General features: G+C 35.4%; 1 protein-coding gene across 1 annotated transcript in view; it reads right to left on the bottom strand.

Moving 5' to 3' along the window:
• Window positions 1-23877, bottom strand: part of LOC118187605 (tyrosine-protein phosphatase 69D-like) — a 393140-nt gene that overhangs the window by 53757 nt on the left and 315506 nt on the right. Inside the window, exon 16 of the mRNA XM_035357863.2 lies at window positions 1173-1307. Within this exon, the coding sequence (XP_035213754.2) occupies window positions 1173-1307 (135 nt within the window). The remainder of the gene's footprint in view (window positions 1-1172; window positions 1308-23877) is intronic.

Genomic DNA, 23877 nt, shown 5'->3' with positions numbered 1-23877 from the left:
TATGTGTCCAAAATTATTATTTTTTAAAATTTGACATTGACAAAACATGAATATTTTCGCCATTTAAAACACTTCTGTAAGTGAACGTATATGACTACGACCAGTGATTACGAAAATAAAGGCCGGGTAAAGTCAATTGCAATAACAATGGGAGGTGCAAAACTAGATGTTATAGCAGTCCAGTGTACAAAATTTCAAAGTTCTGGGGATAATCATTTTTGAGTTATGCATGACATATACATAAGTACGCGATGTCACAAAAAATATTTTTGAATCCATTTTAAATCCGTTTGGGAATAGAATCCTTTATTCTGTCCATACGTACAGATATCGCACGCACACCCACACACGCACACCCACACACACCCACACACACACACAAAAAAAAAAAAAAAAAAAAAAAAAAAAAAAAAAAAAAAAAAAAAAAAAAAAAATTCTTCCAATTAGATTTGGGAACGGGCAAAATGGATATTTCCGTTTAAATTTGAGACCCAAAATTTTTCGCGATTGCAATACTTCCTTACTTCATAGAAGGAAGTAAAAAGGTTTATCAAATATATACTTTTCGCCCACCAGCGGCCGAGCGGTAAAAGCCGCTGAATACTAGCAGTTCGGTCCGGGTTACAGTCCCGGCGAACGGGCTGGCTGCATGGGCATTTTCGTAGTTTTTCCCATATGTGACGTGTATAAGAGCCAGTTTTCCTTAAAAAGACCTCCACAGGGCATCCCTCCGTCAGTGCCTAAGGGCGAAGCATGTAATAAGTAATAAAATATGTATCTTTTAAATTTTTGAATAAGATATTTATAACAATATAAATTAACTAGGGTTATTTGTAAATTTTCTGGGGCATTACTCATGTTCGTTTACAATGGCAATGAAAATAATATAAAACTGGAATAAAAATAATTAAAATTTTAAACCTCTTTTTTTTTTTTAAAAAATTCTTGCTGTGGTAATTATTGCTATAATAGTGGCAATTAATTTATTGGAAATATATTCACCGGCCACGTAAAATTGCTTTGTCGGCAATATGCGTCCCGCGGTATGCCAGTCTGAGAGATCACTGCTTTATAAAACATAATTATTTTAATAGTTATTAAGAATAATTCTTATTAATTATCGTCTTAAAATCACCTATAATAACTGCCAAATTATCTTAATAGTCATTTACCTCTCCGTTCTCCTCCAAACCAGTGAGCATGACGATGACAGACACACCTTGCTGCCAGACCATGCGCCAGAAGTCGCATACAGTGTTCCGCAGCGGTGCCTGGGCGCATATGTAAAGCTTCCGCTCTCGGTAGCCCTGAAAAGAGGAATTTGCCTTAATTCATTAATCTGAGTGATCATCATAATCTTCTTCTTCCTACGTAATTTATTAAAAAATCTCTCGTGCTCATCTGTTCATAATTTAAGACTTTCTACGAGAGAATGAGGAATTTAATTAAGCATTTTATTAAGGAAATTTAATTAAAACATAGAAGGAATAGTTGCATTTTCATTATGCGGGAACTTAATAAAGCATTTAGGGTATTATTAGTACAAATTATGAATAATTTTAACAGATAATAAAAAATGATTTTAACAGGAGTATTTAAACAATATTAAAATAAGCATATTTCTGTTCACAAAACATTCGTAAGAAATACGAAAAATTCGTTAAAAGTAAATTATTTAATTACGTTGTAAGGTTACGTTTATTTAAAATTAACCTGTTATTTATAATTTTAGCCTTTAGTATAACTTCTTCTGGCACTTTTCCGTTTCTCCGGCGCAGGCGATAAAGTCGCCAATAATGGTACAACTGATGCCAAACGGAATATTCTCGATGGTAACCTTTTACGCCTCATTTTCAAAACAAGTCGCAGCCATTTCTTATCAGATCAATTGTTTCTTTCAATACTTGCATACAATTACATAGAATTTTTACCAGATAGTTAAATTTTACGCCCTAAGGCCATTCGCGGTAATTTACACGTTCAGCGCCATGCGTATGTTTTAGGCAATCCCGTTCAGGCAACGCACGTCGCTTAAGGCGACTCATACACCTTAAAACCCATAACATGTTCGAATAGGTGACTGTTGCGAGAATTGGGATAACTTATTTATTTTAAAAGCAATTACTACCAACGTTTTACAGCTGTCTACATAATATAGCTGCTATCTGAAATAGTAATCAGAAAGTTTGTGTTGCCACAAATAATTTTATAATTTAATCCACTTTGTGACAACAATTTTCGTCATGTTTCCAATTGCGCGCACAGTTTAAAACATCCTGTTTCATAATTTAATTCCATATTTAATGTATAGCTTTTATAACATTTGAAAACTACTGTGAACCTAAAATTCTAAAAATTTCATGTTAAATTTTTATTTTATTTGGAGTTGAGTTTATAAAATGTATTTTATTAAAAAAAATTGTAATGTTTCCGTCCATAAACTTTTTCAATGCTAAGATATTCATCAGATTGTTGGTTTAGTTAGAAAGTAGTGCCCATATAAAGAATTCCATCAAATGTCAAGTATGTACCATTAGCCATTTTTAAAATATCATGCGCGCAAGGTGGAAACATGGCGAAATATTTTGTCACAAAGAGGATTAAATTACAAAAATATTTGTGGCAACACAAACTTTATGGTTAATAGTTTCCAAAACAGCTATATTATGTAGTCAGCTGTAAAAAGTTGGAAGTAATTGCTTTTAAAATAAATAAAATATCTCAGTTCTTGCAACAGTCACATATTCGAAGATCACGAGAGGTTTAAGGTGTATGAGTCCCCTTAAAAGCGCTGGTATTGTAGGGCCAGTGATTGGTATCGCGGTAGAAGATAGTTACAAGTTGTGAAAAAGAAGACATTCCATCGACCCAAAATGCAAGAATATCTAAAAAACGACAACATAAACTCCGAAGAAAACCGGGAAAAGCCTCTGAAGTACGAAACTATTGTAAATTATGTTATGATAAAAATGCAACAGAAGCTGGTAGAGTAATGGCCAGAAAAAAGACTAAAAGAGTGTTGTCACATTTTTTAATAGCTGTAAAGGAAAACCGTTTTTATATTTACCTTGTTTCAATGAAATCCAATGAATCAAAATCAAATCATGAATCAAAATTAAGTAAATTTTAAATAAATTTTGTGTCATTTCATAAAACAGTGTAAATTTTATAGTTATATATCATGTTACACGCTGTCAGCCAGCGGCGGTCGACGAGGCCTAAACGAAAAGGTCTAGTGTCAGTCACAAATGGCTGACGCGACCTAAAAGGAAAGTTTAGTGCAGCCACAGATGCAAGGAAAGACAGTGTTGTCAGATTTGGTACGAAACAAAACATTTGGCGACATGCAATTAACGGAGCGAGAACATTCCAGAACGAATTCTTACCAATTTTCCTGAGAATGTTCTCGAAGGCAAGTCAATAGCTATATATATCCTGCCTGTACGCGGAGTAGAAGTGTATCTCGAGTAGTATATTGAGTTCAGTTGTGATGCTTTGAGTTCAGAGATTAGCTTGAGAGCGATCGAACGGAATGCGCTTTAGTGCTTTGCCTTGAAGCTGTCTTCACTGATATAGCCTGAAGGCTGTGCTTCTGATTGTTTCAGCGTGTTTATCGTAGTTTTTTGACGACTGTAATGCGTCTTAGGAACTGTCCTGTATAATACTTGACGAATAAATTGTGTTTTGATGCTTCATCAAGTGTTGTTGTCAATCACTCCAAATCCACGAACCCGTAGAACGCAACAATACAACACAATCAAAAATGAACACTAAGATTACTAGCAATGAAGATATATATAGAAGATATATTGCTTCAAATACACGGTTTTGACTATTTGATCATTTTAAACTTAATATACCTTACAAATGGAAAATAAATTTATTATTAACAAAAAATATTTAGCATTGAATAATAAATCTAAACAAGTGTTCGGAAAACTAACATCAATAAATGACAAAAGTATTTTATAATACACCGTATTCCCCCCTTATTTTTAACTAATTTTAAATCGAGAGGGGAAAAGTATACCAGTAATTTAATATCCGAAGTACCCGGTTTCAATAAGAATATAAAAATGAATTGATTACTATCACAATATTATTTCTTTAAAAGAAACCTACATTCCAAAAAACACTATGTAGTAATATTAACATTACAATATTTATAGAATATCTGGCAGTAACTGAGCCACGTGTCGGGAAACAATATCTGATTGTTGAAAACAATATCTGTCATTCTAACGATTGCAGATGTAACTGGGAACAGCTAACATTACTTCTTCAAAAGACCAAAATTACCAATTATCGTGTAAAAATGGTTAAATCACTGCAACTTAAAAAAGAAAACCATTATAACTGTTACTGAAGTTAATACTCAACGGAAATGCAGCTTCTTAGAGAAATTGAAAATTCACATATTGATCTTCATATTACACTTCTATGCAAAATTAAGAGAATTTGCTAACGGTGTCCATTTTTATGAAAAGTATTGAACTAAAAGTACTAACTATGATACCGAAGAATTGGGAAAATATTAACAGTCGAATTCGTAAGCGTATACATGCGTGTCGGCGGAGCGGATGGAATAGAAGCGCACGAGGAGGTTTTGAGTGACTTGTGTGGTCGTACTTCATGATATTCGCCGTGTTTCTGGGGAAAATTAGGTTAATTTTATCAGATAAAATGAGTAGGTTAAACGCATGATGATGGAGGGAGATGGAAAATCGTCGGTAGACTGCAGGCAAGGCAGCTTAGGTGTCTACAGAGCTCAATGTAACGCCCAGTGCCGTGTGGAATTCGTGGAGACAGTTTCAGGGACTGGATCCATATCGAGAAGACCTGGACAAGGTCGACCAAGATTGACAACGACGAATGGGGATCGTTATTTTTCACTTTCAGCGGGGCGATTCAGAACTGTTATAGCTTCACATATGAGAGCTGTAACTCGGGTTTCTATGATGCTGTCACAAGAACCCGAATTCCACGGTCTACAATGGCTCGAAAGCTTCATGAGATAGGGCTATATGACAGAACATCCACTGTTTTCGTGATGTTCACTGCAGCATCTAAGACAGTGGGTTTAGCCTGGTGCAGACAGCATGCGCCTTGGATAAGAATTCAAGGGAGCATCGTGCTTTTACAAATGAGTCGAGATTCAGTCTGGGTACTGATTCTAGATGTACCTATATCTGGAGAGAACATAGAACACGACAATATCCCTGCCTCGTCAGGGATAAGGATAATTCAGGTGGTGGAGAGGTAATGGTTTGGGCAGGTATTATGTTGGATAGCCGCACAACCCCTATGTATATTAGACTAAGGCTCCCTGACTGCTATGGAGATTAGTTAGATAGTTAGAAGACGGGCGCAGCTTAGCAAGCCTACAGAATGTGAATACATTTTATAGCCAAAAATGGGCTGCACCCGAGAGAGCATTAAGAGGGATGATGGAGGTAGGAAGAAAGTAAAACATAATAATAATAAAAACAAAGTAAAACATAATAATCGCAAGTACGGAACTTATCACATCTACACACACACATCTTAAAAAAGAAAGGAAAAGAATCTGATGTGTACACCACATGACTTCCTTGTACGGAATATTAAATTATACGCATTTTTTCTTGCATTTCATTTAAACTTATTGGATTGAATTAAATCTACTTCGCCGACAGCGCATAAACCACAATAGAATAAATGCATTCTTTAAAATTCACTCAGTATTTGTTTAGCATAGCGACATTCTGGCGCTAGATTCACTTAACAGTATTATATTTGTTCATATTATAACTCATAATGCACAAAATTTATATCATTTAAAGAATAGAATTATCTAATCGTAGCCACATGTTCTATTCAAATACTATAATAAATATAGAATGATCTATGAAAGAAATTAAGCAAACAAAACAAAAAAGAAACAGTTTTTCACAGACGATTGAGTATTTCTCATCCAGTTAATTCAGTTCTCACTTCGCGAGAAGACAAAAATACATAAAAACTCAAAATATCTATATTAAAAATTACGAAGTAAATTTTAATATAGATATTTATAAATTTTAATATAGATATTCCAGAAAGGATTAAGCATGATTTAATTGGCAATAATAAATGAAGGCGTTATCTTTGTTGTTGCGAAGCTAAGTTACTCCAGATTGGCAACAAATCCACTAGTCTGCTGTTTCAAATGTAAACAATCAATAGCCGCCGTCAAAAGAAAAGGCTTAGCTGCACTTAAACAACTTTAAAATTGTTGATAATTCTAAAAATATTGCACACAGATTTACTAAAGGCATAAAAACCTTAACCGGAAGATAAAAACAACATAATTCAATCATTTTTAAAGCAAAAAATGTACAATTTACAAACATACAAGAGTAAAGAAACTGAGATCACCGAGCCGGGTAACAGAGTGGATATATATATTAATATATTTATATACGTTTGGTGCGGCCGATTGCAACCAAAATACGAGGTGCACATCTACATGTTATAGCAGTCCTATATACAAAATTTCAACGTTCTGAGGCTACTCAGAACGTTGAAATTTTGTATATAGTATATAGTATATATATACTCTAGTCGAGTTATGCGAGATACGTACATACGTTCGTACAGACGCCACGAAAAATTCTCTTCAAAATTCATTTTAAAGCAGTTTTGTTATTTTTTTGGAGGAAACGAGTCTTTTATTCTGTCCTTACGTACAGATATCACTCAAAAACATCGTTAAATTGCATTCGATAACGGTCAAAATGGATATTTTCGTTGAAATATGCTGCCTGAAACTTTTCGCTCGTACAAGGAAGTAAAAAGGAAGAGGGCCCTAATTTTGAATTCCGATCCTCACATTATTGTTTATAATTTTCATAATATCCTGTTTGATTTTTATATTTCTCTTAGAGTAATAATCACATTCGCTGGTAGTTTCAAAATCTTCTCGGAAACCAGTAGTTAATTTACAAGATTGCTATGAGGTACAGAGAGGAGATCTTAGAGCCCTATGTTCGACTTTTCAGCCGCGCAGTTGGTCCTGAGTTTCTGTTAAGGGAAGACAACGCTCGTCCATCTACGGCTCAGCTGTTCGACGATCACCTGGAAAGTAAGGATATTCGCCGCATGGATTGGTCAGCCATATCTTCTAGCCTTAACCCTATGCAGCACGTATGGCACTCTCCTGGGAAGGCAATTCCTCTCGTCATCTCCAAGAACTATCTCGGAGTTGAAAACTGTCTTTCGCGGAGCTTAGAACTTAATGGGATTGACTGCCATAGGTATTTCTTAACTCATTTCTGTCCAGTATGGCATCATGCTGTGCGACCTGTCTGGCCGTGAGATGAGATCATATCCCATATTAGACACATTATCAGTTCGATATCACAGCGTGGATTTAGGACTTCCCTGCACTCTGAGCTTTGCTGATAATCGTGTGTACATAAAATGACTTTTGAAAGGTACATCTCTTTCTCTATTACAAATGCATACTCATACCAAACTTCATTAAAATCTGTTCATCAGAAATTCGACATAATGTACAAACTCTCTTAATTTGGCACACAAGTGTAGTTAAAAGTGAAGGTGTTTACATCAGGCGTGCCATTTGAACTGTAATCGCGGAAATACAAGCTGATTTAAACACAAAAGGTAACAACAAGGAAGAAATCTATAGAACATAACTTCTTGTCGCGTTTGCCATTTTCTATAGAGTCGTAAAGGGTTATGACATTTTTAATACATCATATTGCTACTACATAATATTGCTCAGTGTCGCCGTATGCTAATAATTTGAAACGATGAGTAGATACCATAAATCATGGTTCAGACTCTTCACTAGAACTACATATCTTCCTCAAAAGTACATATTTTTAATTATGAAAAATAATTTTCATGACATTATATAATGACCTAAATACAAAGGGAGTAGCCAGCCTGCCTGGTCGCGAAGTGACTCGACATTAAATTGGTTGTTTCTAGTTGAAACCACACATTTACCTACATACACACAAAAAACACGTTCATACCATCACAGCACTCTTAGAAGGATGCCCACCAGCGGCCGAGCGGTAAAATCACTGAACACTGGTAGTTCCATCTGGGGATCAAATCCCGGCGAACGGGCAAGCTATATGGCCATCTTCGTGGTTTCCTCGTGTTTATTTGACTCAGTACGTTAGCTTAGTACTTATGTTAAAGTTAGCCTGCATTAGCTTATTACGTTACTCGACGCAATACGTTAGTTTAGGACTTGTGCTATGTTTAGTACTTGAGCTAAAGCAACATTTTGAACTTACCAAACTAAATTCGCTGATAAAAGTTCTGCTTATGTCAAAAGTGTAATATAAGGACCAAAGAGTTAATACGTTATATCCAGGAGCTCGTTATAAACTGGAATTGTTTTAATGGGAATTAACTTTAAAACAGTAGCAATTGCAAGGAATTAAAACATATTTATATTACACATGGGAAAAGGTAGAAGCTAACCTTGTAAGGTATTTCTCCCGCCTTCCTAGCGTGCCTTCGTGGTTCTGAAATACCGGCTCAGTCAGCACACTGAGCCGGTATTTCAGAGGTTCGTGGTTGGATTCCCAGCGAAGGCGGTTGCTCATTTTTCATTTCCTTTGTTTCCAAAAATATACTTAATGTCTCTACAGTGGAGGCCGAACTAAAAGGGCTGTGGATGATGACTCTCTACACCAAGGATTTGGCGATTGGGTCCCCAAGTCACCCTTTAAAAGAGGGAGTATGTAAAGTATTTCTCCCGCTTTCCTAGCGTGCCTTCGTGGTGTAGTGGTTAGCACACTGAGCCGGTATTTCAGAGGTCCGTGATTCGATTCTAATCCTAATGTCTCTACAACCTAGCACCTCTGCAGTACCGGCGGTGACTGATGTACTGCTGATCTTAATTAACCCTTTGCATTCGAGCGGTGCCTCTCAGGCACCACTGCATGTGATGCGATAACTCGAGCGGTGCCTGAGAGGCACCATTCGAATCGATGTGTTTATTTGTGTTTGACCTGAGGAATATCGCTTAAGAGATCTACTTGGCCTTTTGTAGATCACATTACGAGGTGTCTGAATAGCTATAAGGATCAAAATCGTAAAAAACAACCTTATATTTAGCGTAGGTATAATGAATCACTCAATCGATTTCGAGGGCAGCTAAAGGTATAATCAGGAAAAAGAAATACATAGAAAGAAGAAACTAGGAGAAGGAGTCACAGAAACACGTGGGGCTTATCAGCACTGCACGTGGTTATAACTAGATTTTTAATCAGAGTTGCACTGGCCGCCTACTTTTACTGAGCCAGGCTGTCTGATCGAGCATCTCAAATACGGTTGTCTTTGCAATGCTTATGCGATTAAATGTCTTATCTCAAAAATACTTGCGACCGCGGGTAGGACTCTGTCTTCGACATCAGTTCGAACTAAACCTTCTTGCCGATCGCAGTATTTCTTTCAAAGTTATTGAGCCCAATAAGTATGGAACACGACGAAGAAGTTACTTCTAGCAAAGATGAGTTTAATATTTCGGCAATAACGAACGCAATTACATCACTACATAGACAGCTTGCCCATCAGAACGAAGACGGAAGTGATAAAGATAGTGACGACGTTAAAAGAGCAAGAAGACGAAAAACCCGAATAATCGATAGTGAATCTGGAAGCCAAAGTGATTGTACAGAAGAGACGGAACCTTCAGAATGGGCAGTGTGCACAGAATCCGAAGAAATCCCCAGAAGAATACCGTTTGTATCCGGTAAAAGACAAGTAGGACCGCACGTATTTGCACACATAAAAGAACCAATAGATTTTTTCAAATTATTTTTCACCGAGGAATTAGTTACTGACATAGTGCAGGAAACTAACAATAACGCTGCAAGGAAGGTGGAAGGGAAGACCTTATCATCCCGTTCTATATGGCGATCATGGGGCAATCATAAATATGGGGACAATGCCACTAGCAAACATACAAGAATACTGGTAGAAAAATGATACTAGTTATATTCCATTCCGTTTTACTCAGACACGTTTGAGAGAGACCGATTTTGTCAAATATTTTGGAGACTTCACCTCAAGACAATACCCTCAGAAAACACAAACCCTAGAACCCGTTTGCAGTTAGTATCTAGTTTCCTCGAGTATATAAATGAAAGGTTCTTGAATTATTTTGTACACGGAGAGCAGATTTGTGTGGATGAGTCGACTGTCAGATTCAAAGGCCGCATATCATTCATTACGTACAATCCAATGAAACCTACAAAGTGGGGTATTCGGGTTTATACGCTCGCAGATTCAAATGCCGGATTCATTTGTGCTATTCTGCCGTATTATGGATCTCTAACAACAGAGACTTTGATAAGACCCGATCTACCGGTATCAACCAGAATACCGCTACATCTATACAAAATGATACAGGATAAAATTCCCGGTGTTCAGGGACACCACATGTTCACGGACCATTATTATACGAGTTACGTATTGGAGGAAGAATTACGCAAACAAAAGTGCCACTTAACTGGGACGATCATGACAAATAGAAAGCACCTGCCATATGAAATACGAAAGCCAAAATTTGAGAATCGAACCACATGTGCATATCGTAAAGGTAATATTTTGGTTCTTGCGTGGAAGGACAAGAGGATTGTGACGGCTTTGACTACTTGGAATAATGCGGGAATAACTCTTGTAAGAACTCTACGAGGCGGTATTGAAGTCATTATAAAAAAGCCTAATGTTATTGTAAATTACATCATAATTATGAGCGGTGTTGATCGAGCTGACCAACTGGCTTCGACATATTGTTTTTTAAGAAAATCCGTAAAATGGTGGCGAAAACTATTTTTTGGGGGTTTTTAGATCTGCTCCATCAATTCATACATTCTTTATAAATCAGTAAAGAAGCAGAGAAACGAACGGCCGCTTAGTCACCTACAATATTTGAAAACTTTAGTAGATCAACTGAGAGGAGACTTTCGACAAAAACAAGATCCGACTAAATGGGAAGCTGCATATTATTTTGATGGGAAAAAAAAAAAAAAAAAAAAAAAAAAAAAAAAAAAAAAAAAGATTCCAAGGCTTGCTCCCAAAAAACATCCCAAAGGCGACAAACTGTATACACTACTGTGACACATGCCCCGACAAACCAAGGATGCATATTGGAGATTGTTTTGTAAAATATCATACGAAGCAAAATTTTAGAACGTAATGTTTAATACATATGTTTCATTAAGTTAAAAAAATATGTATAATGTTAAAATATGCGAGTTTAAAGTGTTTTATTGTGTCTAAAATTATAACAATAAGTTAACAATAAGGAACTCATGATATAAGCGGGAGTGGCTGATTACTCTCGAGTTGCTGGTTCACCCGACAGAAAAGCGCCTCGAGCGCAAAGGGTTAAGTGTTAAAATTCCGTATCGTGATTTTGAGGGCGAACACCTCAAGGAGTGATCCGAGAGTCTTCCACGCTTCTTCTCTTCCCACCAGCCTATCGGGAGGACTTTCGGCTTGTCTGCTGCTTGTCGCACAGGTACTCTAAACCAGAGGTGGTTAACGTTCGGCCTCTAGCATTAGTTAATATTTAATTATTTATTAACATTAATTAATATTTAATTAGAAAGATTACAACAATTTGGAAATTAATAGAATTAAACAAGGTGCTGCCATCTATTGAGCGTAACATGAATTAGAATGCTGTGGTGTTGAAGTTCTAGTAGTCTTTTATGGTCTGAAATTATGGCCATTCTTGCACACTTTCCAGTTTGCCAACGTCAAACAACAGAATATTTTAAAGAAGCAAAATATTTTATATTGTAAATATTTTATTTTAATAAATTACTTAATGCTTTTTTGCACGACTTCTATATAATGCAATAAAGTGATGAAACAATACAAAAACTATAATAATTTTACAAAAGTCGCATTTATAGTTATATCAACTTATGCGGCCTCCTTTATCACTGCCTAATTTTAATGTGGCTTCTCACGGGAAAAAGGTTCCCCACCTCTGCATAAACATATTACAAACATCCATGCTTTCTCAGGGATTTGGGCTCATCTTTGAGCACATCGGTAGGGCAGTTACCGTCACTAACAATGTCAGCTGGGCGGGCATGGAAAAAAGCACGAAAATCAAGGATGCAGCCAGCACGTTTATTTACGATCGAACCAGATCGAACATCCACTACTCAGCGTCCAAAGGAACGAAGCCTTATAAGATTGAAGTAAGTGTGTTTGCATGAAATTGTAAAGCTTACTTTAGAATTCTGGAAAATAAATTTGATGAAATACTAAAGATTCTCTTTACTCATTTCACAAAAATCATAAACGGTGAAAAGTTTAAGACATAAACAAAATCACCATTTGTTAGGTAAATCTGTAACATCTGTTTGATGTGCATTAATAAATACTTCAGTTTAATAAATTACTGCCACAGATTTCTGTCATAAAAGTGCACTCCATCTTAGAGGACTAACGCAACAGAAGACGTTAGTTTTTGGAAACCTGCCCTCTTTAAAGGCTGCATTAAATTTCGTTTACTCGTAGAAAAGTCTTAATACTTCTTTTTCCGTTCGGGAGAACTTCTCGGCTACGTTGGGGAAATTTTAGCTTTAATTAAATTTCGCTTCCAAGTTTCTATTGAAGAGTTTTCGAAGATCTCCTTTTAAGTTCCCCCGGGAGTTTTCCGGATATTGGAAGCGATAGAAATCACTTCGGAGGAAAATGTTACAAAAATTACCTCAAATCAGGACTCGTATCATATTTTACCTTGAGCTTGAAGACTGAATACTTTCATGAGGAAAATGCATGAGGAAGACGGATATTTGAAAAATGTTGTTCCATGAAAAGTAATTTCGGCTTTGATTTGTTTATAAATATTTGTTTTCTTATTTTGATTTCGAAGATAAAACTACGCGTTGATTTTGAATCCTTGCATTTTAAGTAGCTTACGAATGATAAGGATTCAGGTAAAATTTTGGTAAAAGCAACTCTCATTATTAGCCCAAAGAGTTTTAACCCAGAAGGGCTATTAATTTCGTTTTGGCATTTTGCATTGGTTCACTATAAATGTCGGTTAACTTTTCAAATTGTTACCGCCAAATATTATTACCCTGTGTTATATTAAAACAAATTAAATAATGAAGAATCTGCATAAATGCATGTAGGTTTCTCGCATTGTGATAAAACAACGGTACCTAGAGCCATCAAATTCTGAAAAACGTAATCTTCTACAGAATATGGGCATCTGGAAGCCCTAAATTGGAATTTGAAATTTGTTTTATTATCAATTTCAGATTTTGTAACACTTTAACGAATATCAAAGCGAGCAATGGCAACACTGTACAATAAAAAAAAAAAAAAAAAAAAAAGAAAACACCTCTAGCGCGCGAGATTGTGTATTGGAAATTCTAAAGATTTGATGCTCAGAAGTCAAACAACAAAAATCAGCGTTATACCTACAAAATTTTCACAGGGCTAGATTTGCGGTTTTGCAGCTGAAGATGATGGTTCGGTAAAACCATCGAAACTAGTCCTGTGAAAATTTTGTAGGTATAACGCTGATTTTTGTTGTTTGACTTCCTGAGTATTTATTCGGCGTGTTATTGTGTCTTAATTTGATGCTCATTTTAACATTATTTTGCGATATTGCTGCTAAACTGAATTTTATGGTTTAAGTGCGAAGAACATGATATTTAATAAATAAAGGTAATAATACGCAAAACGTTAAAAAACGAGCCTTTGGACGTAATTTAAAATCTGAAACCTTTCAGATTTTTTTTATTGGTTGTTGATTATCACAGTCTTGAATAAATTTCGTTAATTTGTTCTTAAGGGAAAAAAAAACATATATTATTCAAGGTAGAAAGAAAACTATTGGTTTTAACCTCATTCTTCCACACATCAGATTTCTAATTAGCTTAGCTTTAAGATGTTCCATTACTACTTTGTTCGATAAATAGGACAACGTTTTTTTTTTTGTTTTGCTGTGCCCAAAATTATTTTTAAAAGACAATTGATTATCGCTTTCTCAGTTTTTGCAAATTTGTTTTTAATCCTGAAGAAGGATCTATGCCTGTTCACTTTAAAAAAAATATATTTTAAATCTACTGCGAGATTATAGAGTTATATAACGGTGTTTCCTGGAACGAGAGAACTTGAGAAGGGAGAAAAAGTTTTAAACACTTCGTCTGCAGAAATATGAGATCCACTGCTAGTCTGGAAATTAGGTGGCTGGGCTGGCAACAGTATTCTGGCGATGAGCGACAAGGAAAGCAATGCTGGATCTCAGGTCACGTGCAAAATGGTGGCGAATCAGACGCGATGTCTCAAGCTCAAAATTTACGAAGGCTATTCGCACATTTCTTAGAAAATTTTCATTGTAATTACAGAAATATTTTACCTAAATTTTTTGTGTTTTAACGTTCTATTTGGTAACCCGTATTCTTCACTATCTTTTCATACCGTAATTTTCAAGACAAAGCCTTTTGTGGTATTGGAAGAGATATTTTATTCCATTCCTCTTGAACAGCTTTCCAGAAAGCAAGAGGGCTGTAGGTTGACGTTTTGACAGTCCGCTTTTTGAAAGTCCAGAAGCCATGAGTCCATATAACAAGAGATTTAGTAGGGATATGAGTGAAAAATATGGCCTTGATACTCGTTTCTTGTTCCATTTTATCCAGGGAAAAAAACAGTAAATTTTGACGTATTGCTGCTTGCTTTATCTTGATGTAGTTTTACTGATTGATGACACTGTGTGTAAGGAGAAGATATTATATTTGAAAACTGGGTATAAAATGTGGGTTTTTGATATTATGTGGAGTTGATCGTAACATTTTTATTCACTCTCTTTATTTTTAATTTGCCGTTATACGAAAAATCAGCAACAATCATAAATCTCTTAGAAAAACTTTCTTTAGATTCTTTGAACCATGTTTTAAGATTTTTTTCACCTCTTTGATGGTAATAAATGGATCTTTTTTTATTGCAGTCATTTAAGTACACTCAAGATTCGTCTCTTGTAACAACATTTTTTCATTTTTGCCCGGATAAACGTTTCTCATAAAGAATTCTGCAGCGCGTTTTGCGTTCGGGATATGTCTCGGAGAAAGGCGATGCATATTAGATATTTTCGCATTTTCAAGATTCAAATTAGCATTAATCTCTGTTTATATTTGACACTGATCATTTTAATGATTCTGCGACTCTCCTTTGAATTGGCGGATTTTTCTTTAAACATTAAAGATCTTACTTTTGCAGCATTCGAAACATTCCGTTTTTCCTATGTGGAGCAATTTTTCCAATTGAAGCTAGATTTTGACGTTTCGTTCCTTTGTTGGCTGACAACATTACCTATCATGGCTTTAGATACCGGAAATCCATGGCTTTCACAGCGTTTCTTAATAACTAGATACGAATAATTTTCTTCGGAAAGAGCACAAACATAGCCTTCCATCCATTGCCTCTTTAAACGCGACATTTTGCATGAAAACAAAATTGTCAATTAGCAGACGATAATTTATACTTTCAATAATATAATTGCAGTTAACTAAATTCCAAACAGAAGATCGTTTTTATAGAAAACAAAATAGTCTAAAAATGTACAAACAACTTCTGTACACCAATCTAAGCTTCAAATTATAATTTATTTTAAATTTCACTTTGGTGTGTTTCTCTTCCATTTACACTTAATATTTACTGAAATTTAATAAACAGTTTAATCGTTAAGTATAAAGAGTTCAATAAATAGTTAAACAATTCAGACAGATACGGTTACGGTAATGTTTTCTGTATCTTAACAAAATAAATGCTAATTCGTTTTGGGATGTTGAAACAAAAGGAGGTGTTTTCATTCGCTATAACAGCAGAAAAATAATCGGAGATACTAAAACTTAAAATAACTGGAAATGGAAAACAGATTCCTCGAGCAAGCTAAGGGCAAACAAGATTCAGTAATTTTTACAAAAAATTATAAATTAATGATTAACTCATGATGTAAAATGAGCGCAGAAATATTAGGTCATAATATCAACCTCAAATTAATGATCTGTATATTCTGCTGAAATTTTTCTGAAAGTTTTGTTTGTGTTCATGAAAAGGCACTGAAAATGACTTTATAAAGATATTAAGAAATGGGGGAATAAAAGTTGACTCTGGAATGTTGCCATGTTAGTGAATTAATGTTGATGATTGGAGATTGATGGTTTAAGTAATTATGAAGACAACAGGAAAGTTATTAAATTTCTGCATGGGCGAACAAAAAAGATTATAAATGATTAGAAACGGAGTTACAAAAAACTATATTAATAAATATATGAGCCACACACATAAGTCATCAGAAAAATTTTATCTGTATTTTTTTTTCTGTACTTATCTTAATTTAATCAAGAATAATATTTTAAATTTCAAGGATTTTCAACAAATTTTATTTTTTTCATTAACTACAAAATACCTTCGTTGCATACAGAAACAGCAGGAGGGCTCAGAAATGGCAGAGGATTAGGTTGGATTATTTGAATATGGCAAAGTAAAGTATGACTGTATGCTTAGAGGAGAGGATGCCTCCGTGGAGGACTTTCTGCACATCACCTCCAGCAGGAAACTGCGCATCAGCGACCAATTAGTAAAAGGGCTATGTAAGAGCAATTAGTAAAAGGGCTAGGTAAGAGCAATTAGTAAAAGGGCTAGGTAAGAGCAATTAGTAAAAGGGCTATGTAAGAGCAAGCTTTTACACTGCCACTTCGATGAAATTAATCGTCATGGCTAAGGGCGAAAGCATAAATTCGGCCCGAACCGGTTTTGTGACACATTATTATTCCACCGAGAGTTGCAAGGGACGCCACTTTGCTTGTACGCACGTGTAAGCGAATGTCTTGTCGATATCTTCTGAAGACTCCAATATTTCTACAATAGCATCACGGAGAATAAGTGAAAATGTACACAGAACTACAGGAATTTCTTCATGCTCCATTCCATATGAAAAGAGACGAATTCAGCCAGCTTCCTCCATCGTTCACCATGTGCTGCAGGTATAACAATGTGTATAAAGTGTTTGTAATAAATATAATTTGGTACTCCGCAACGTCCACTTAAGGACATTGCGGGGAGTTTAAAATTTTGACACCTCTTGCCGAAAAAAAGCCGATCAGTTACTAACTGTACGCTAGTACCACGCGACCTGTTAAGGGTGAAGGCGTGTCAGACGAGACATTTTCCCTGTCTGGAAGATTTGTTGACCTCACTATCGGGATGTACTGGTCCTTTATTTATTAAATAAGAAAAATTACAATACAAAATGAAAAGAAATATATAAATTATATGCATATATACATTAGAGTCTCCTCTAATCAAACAGATAGATACATGATCCTCATATAACAATATTCTGTGATTGGTTATACAGATGCAAAGTAGAACATAATACAAATAATCCTTTAGTAGTTAGTTATACAGATGTAAAGTAGAACATAATACAAATAATCCTTTAGTAGTTAGTTATACAGATGGAAAGTTGAACTTTTATAACAATCGAGTATCATATCTTTGTTATACAGATGGAAAAACGCTTTTTACACTCTCTCAACTATGATTTTGTCCTCATTGTCCAGAACGCGCTTCATTGAGATCTTTATACCTTTTGCATATCTTGATCTACAAAACAGACCTTTACCTTTCTTGGGAAGTCTGCTGGCAAAGTTAGGAAGGTGATCGTTTCTGATTGTTGAAAGTAGTGGGCAATCAAAGATGAGATGTCTTGCATCTGCTATTTCGGCTGCGGCTCCACACCCGCATCTCACATTTCTCCTTAGGAAACGCTTAAAATACGATGGAAATTTCCATGATTGGTAACTGCCATAACCAGTAAAAAGTCAGTTCTTAATCTTTTAAGGGAGACTTGTAGGTAGAATTCGTAGGTAAGCCGTCCCGTATCTGAATCGTCCCATCTTTCTTGCCATTCTTTTAGCGCATCCATTAGTAGCTTATTTTTCGCCACCAAGATTGGAATTGGGGGAAGACAATCTGCTTCTGTCTTTCTCGACGCTTCTTTCGCAGCTTGGTCCACTGCTTCATTTCCATCTATGCCAATATGGCCTCGAATCTAGTTGAGTTTAACTGGGCGTGTAATCGCCTCCGTGTTCACAAGTGGGCAACTGCTTCTGCTTGGAAGACTGAGGAATTGTCATTTAGCCTGATCTTCTGTCTCTTATTGTCATAAGCTAGGAATGCCGCTCCTACTATCTGAGGTTTTAAGCCATCTGTAAAGATCTCCATACCGAACCCTCTTGGGATCTCTTTATTCCACTCAATTCTTTTCGCCATGCCTGGATGGCTTCTCACTATTTGTGACTTTGCTTCAATCTCTGTTCCGGAGATGAGGCTGTCATCAATAATCACATCTTCTTTGAAGTGGATAAGTCGAAACGCTTTTGATTCTTGATCTGCTTTGAGGTCCAGTGAGAGAGCACCTATTAGCACTTGAAGTGCTGTCGTAGGGGTAGTGCTGAACGCCTTCGTTATACTTAGAAGCACAACTCCTTGAATTTGCAGTAGCTTATTTGAGACTCTTACTGTCTTACTGTGCTGCCACTAGATCGGGAAGCCGTAAAGGATCAGTCTTTCGATAGCTCTTGTGTAAAGCTGTTTCATAATTTTCCACTTTAGGCCCCATCTATGAGCCATAAATCGATTTAAGCTGGTTACAATAGCGTGGATCCTATTCCTCATTTCCGTTAGATGTGGGATCAGTGTTTGTAAAATACACATACAGTGTTTGTAAAATGAGTATTGTTGAAAAAAAAATTTACTCTTTAAAATGATGTACTTCGTTAATTCGTTCGCAATGCTACTCGTTTGGCTATAATAAATTTTTTAAAGTGTTCCCGGACTTTTGAAATAAGCTGCGCTTCTATTCTCTAACATGTCAAAGCGGTGTTTTGAAATACCAGAATTCCTAACGGCGGAGAGTGGAGAAGACCGCATAATTGAATCGAAGGCCCCCCCGGACATCTAATGAAACCACGGCCACATGATAATTACTTCTTTTCGTCCTGGCTTGTTGGATCGCATAATACAATGCAAGTTCGTCGCATTTTCCTACTCTGAATCCATGCTGTTTTTTCACTTATGATATTGAACTTATTTAATGTAAAGAATATTCTATTGGTTAATAGTTTGTCTAAAAGTTTTGCATAAAACTTCAATAAAAGATTGGTCTTTGTGCACCTAAATATTTCGGTATCAACACGAGCCTTCTTACCTTCCAACAGTCTTGAAATGTTCTTAATCGTAAGCACCTGTTAAATAATATACAAGAAACCACAGAATGAGTAGCTGTTCCGTCTTAAAGACTTTAATCTTTTTCTGCTCATATAGCGGCTTTTATTTAAAAAAAAAGTAATAGAATAATATTACAAAAGTAAAAATATTATCATTAAGATTATAAGCCACATTTGTGATTACTACTTACGTTAATAACATTATTAGGTAAAAGATTATAAATAAAAATGAGAATTATACTTCTTCGGAATTGTCGCTGTGTATAATAGAATAGTTCATTAGAGTCTGTAGCTTCTGGCGAAGAGATTTATTTCTGAGAATCTGCGGACACCATTCACGACCTGATGATTCTGCGGACCCATAGATAAAAATATATCTATGGGTTCGCGGATTTGGAGTGACTGATGACAACACTTGATGAAGAATCAAAACACAATTTATTCGTCAGTATTTCACAGGGCAGTTCCAAAGACGCCTTACAGTCGTCGAGAAACTACGATAAACACTCTGAAACAATCAGCAATCAAGCCTTCAGCCTACATCGGTGAAGACAGCTTCACGGCAAAGCACTAAAGTACAGCTTCCGACTCGGTTCGGTCGCTGTAGGAGCTCAAGACACTACTGAACTCAACGAAATCTCGATGCTCTCCACGATGCAACTCAAGATAGAGTCTGTGTATCATAAGAAACGTTCTCGCCAGGTTAGCCTGCAGCTGTCTGTTGCCGTAGAAACGACCCTTGACCCATTTTCCGTAGGGGTATCTTGAAGACGAATGATAACTCTTTTCCCTTCAGCCAACAGTCGCAAAAAAAAAGCAAAATAACAGTAAAGCAACCTTCGTTTCGCCCCTACGTGAAATATACTAGCCCTGTTGCTATAGCGACCGCCACCTGCCAGACAGTGTGGCGGGAGCTGTTCTTCTCGTAGACAGACAGTACGCTGCTACTCCGCGTACAGGCAGGGTTTATATAGCTTCTGATTTGCCTTCGAGAACATTCTGGCGCAAACCGGTAAGAATTCGTTCTAGAATATTCTCACTCCGTCTATTTCCATGGTATATCTCCAATTTTATCGCAAAATGTCGCCAAAATAAGAGATATCTCGCCAAACTTACCAACCCAGACTTTCCTGCCATTTTCTGGCAACCCTAAACACGCTTTGCGGGGAAGCTATCTTACCGCAGCTGTGCATTTCGTAACAATATTGTGAATGATCCGATTATACCTATTGTTAACATTAAAAGTTATATATGAATAAATTAAATATATTCTTTGTGAATAAAACAAATTCATTCTGTTTGGAGAATATTTCTTGTGTATGCAATACATTTAAGTGTGTACGGTTATTAATGTGTGAAATTTAATATAGTAAATGTGTAGGAAGGGAAACTAGAAAAGTTCACTTTGAATAAAACTGTGCATTGTCTGTTATTATTGAATATCGTTTATATATAAATTGCAATAAAAAATTCGAAGATTTCGACTATTTGCATATATAATTATGCTTATATTTGATCTTACGTCTCATTGACAATTTTCACAAGAAATATACGATGCTTTAATTATTTTGTCAGAAAATTACGCGGCAAAAAATTTTCAACCGTATTGCTTAAAGCGCGGCAAAGGTCATGCGAAATGATATAAATATTACTGGAAGCCCATTGGTCCCATTCTAGAAGCTAATAACCACTATCCCGGTTGGGCGGCGGCTGATAGGTAATCAGTACCTCCTACATACTCTATGTAGAAGGTATTGGATATACTGATTAACTATACAAGAAACTCTATTTTTAAGTTTTATCGGCTACTGAGGGGCCTTTACCTATTATTCTAGGAGATTTCAAAGAAGATAAAACGAAATAAGATCTTTAAGGAAAGATAATTTTATCAGAAATATATTCCTTTTACATTGATGTAGCTCTTTTCGATACTGGTGATTCTTCCAAATTTGTTAGAAATGCTGTAAAATATTTTTCTATCTTTACAATTTTCAACTTCAAAATCTCATTAACTATGCAGTATATAAAAGAACTTATCCAATAAAACGTACTTGAAATAATGCGTCTCTTTAAATCAAGAAATAAACTTCAAAAACACGCAGTTTTATGTATGGATTTACAATAAGAAGCCGGAAGAAACTTTATGAGACCTATATTTCATTGTTTACAAGCAACTGGGCACGAAATGACGAACCTAAAGAACACAGACAAACGAAACGTGAAAGATAAATTCCAAAACCTGTTTACGCATGCAATAAAGGAATTTTTCTCCGAGCCTTCTAGTAATGCGTTTTCACTGAGTGAGTAAAGGAACGTGTTCTAACACTGCACATTTTGACTAAAAGAAAAAGGTCTCTCGTCTGCCATCCCTGGTGACTTTCTTCCTCTTTTTGTCTTCTTTTTACCATTATTTAGGAAAAGAGTTTTCTTTCTGTGTCTGGAGATTTCTCACTTTTTCATCGTCGTCAGTCGCCTAAGCTCCATTGCTTTTCCGCTTTTCTTTGAAAGGGAGTTAAAAAATGTTTTCTTCCAAGAACATTTCTCTTTCTAGAAGTTTCCGTTGTTATTCCTGTCTTCGGATTTATTTTTGAGTAAGAATTCGAAGTACTGCAATAATACAAGTATCTGGCACTGATATCAGAAATTATAATTTTAATGTGACTTACTACCAGAAATTTCGTAATTCGAGGTAGGTTGAAATATCAGTGAAATTTAGATTTCGAAAGTTAAATTAAATTTAACAGAGAAAGGAAAAAAATAATGGTGCTACCTGTAAATTTCCCATAACAGTCTAGCATTCCCCTCATGCGTTTTTTGTAGTGTAAGTGGTTAGCATATCCAACTGGCAACCCAAGATCTATGATCCCGGAGAATGTATACTTGATTTTCATATGTCTTGTTTGCTCCCCCCAAAATAATGTGCTTCTTAGTGCGGGAACTAAAAGCGTGGAGGAATATAATTCATCACCACTTTGATTTAGATAATTAGATACCATGCCTTTCCACAATCATCCTTTAAGTGGAGGAGAATGCAAGGAATTATCGAATTCTCCCTGCATTTCTCGTCGTCTAAGTAATTAGTGCTCCCATCTGCCCCATATGAAAGATCCGTTCGCAAGGGTACAGTTGATTTTTCACGTTTTCTGGTCTCTCCCCCAATTATCATAAATTTTCTAAAGTTTATCAATAAAATTTTAAAAAGTTAAAAAATGTATAAAAATTTAAAACACATAAAAATAGCTAGAATAAAGGAAAAGTGCAGTCTGATCATAATGCAGAGTTCAGTCCTTTTTCTGGCTTAAGAACGGCATCCTGCTGGGACACATTTCAGAAGAATATTAACTCGTATTTACATTGGCCACAAGTAAGATAACTGTAACTTCTATGTATTTAGACTCTACTAATGAAATTCAGTCGAAATTATTCGTATTCAGTGATTTTAGTGATTTGGCTTCCGAGAGATCATAAAAACTAATAAAACAATTTCTTTTCACTAAAAATAATAAATATTGGGATCATATTTATAAAAGGACTTCATTTGAAACATCACCTGAAAAATAATTTAAAGCACTTACTTGAAAAAGAAGACAAGCAGTTAAATCTCGCCAAAAAAAAAATAAAAATCTCTGACATATAAAATTTTAGTTTATTATTTCGGAAAATAGAAAACAGTGATTTAAAAAAATGAGTGTGAAATTTCATCGAATATTGAAGATGTGTAGATATATAATGTATGAATTTTTGTTTTGTAAAATACATTGCTTATTGCTTTGACATTAATTACGATCTTCCTTACACACCTAATTTGAAGTGTAAAGTATCAGCATTTTTAACATGAAAATTATATGTTATCTGGCAAGTTAATATTTCGATTTTTATTCAAAAATTAATTTACATAAACGTGTTTATATGAATGTAAATAAACAATTATCTATTCCTAACAGCATAACAGATTATTTAAACAGAACTTTATGCCTTGTTTCATCTCGAAAAGAATAAATTTCCTTATTGAAAAGACAAATATAAACGCTAATTCGAATTTATCCTTCAGCTTATGCGGGCGTTTCGTTAAGATAGCAAAACAACAAAAAGTGATTACTAAAACAGAATGTTTCTAATAAGTGATTTGATGAAGTTTTGTAAATATATACTCGGAACATACAACTTGCATTTAAAAAAAAAAAAGCCAATTCTTATCTCGTTTTAATGGGCGACTGATGTCTCGAAAGCGACTTGCGATATATATTAGATTTATATATAGCATTGTTCTAACATACGTTCTGAAATTTCTCCGAGTTTTTTCTGAAATAATATACCTATTTTTATTCTACATTTGGATTCTACGACTCAGATTACGCAAAACTGTCACATGCTGGAAAAATCGTGCGAGTAAATTGTAAAAAATTAGCTTTCAAAATTTTAGCTCCTCAGTGTTAATTAAATTTGTTACAAGTGATATTTGCATGAAAGAAACATCTTATGACGGTGCAATCTCGAAAGTAAAAATAAGAAACAAATTTGTTATCCTAAACTTATTGTTACTGTGGAAACTTTCGATGAAGATTAATCGTTGCCAGAAACTATACGGGCTATATCAATTATA

Source organism: Stegodyphus dumicola, chromosome 2, assembly GCF_044657685.1.
Source record: "Stegodyphus dumicola isolate Sdum_Otavi_A_Nest chromosome 2, ASM4465768v1".
NCBI lineage: Eukaryota > Metazoa > Arthropoda > Arachnida > Araneae > Eresidae > Stegodyphus > Stegodyphus dumicola.
This window is presented reverse-complemented; position numbering and strand designations above follow the sequence as displayed.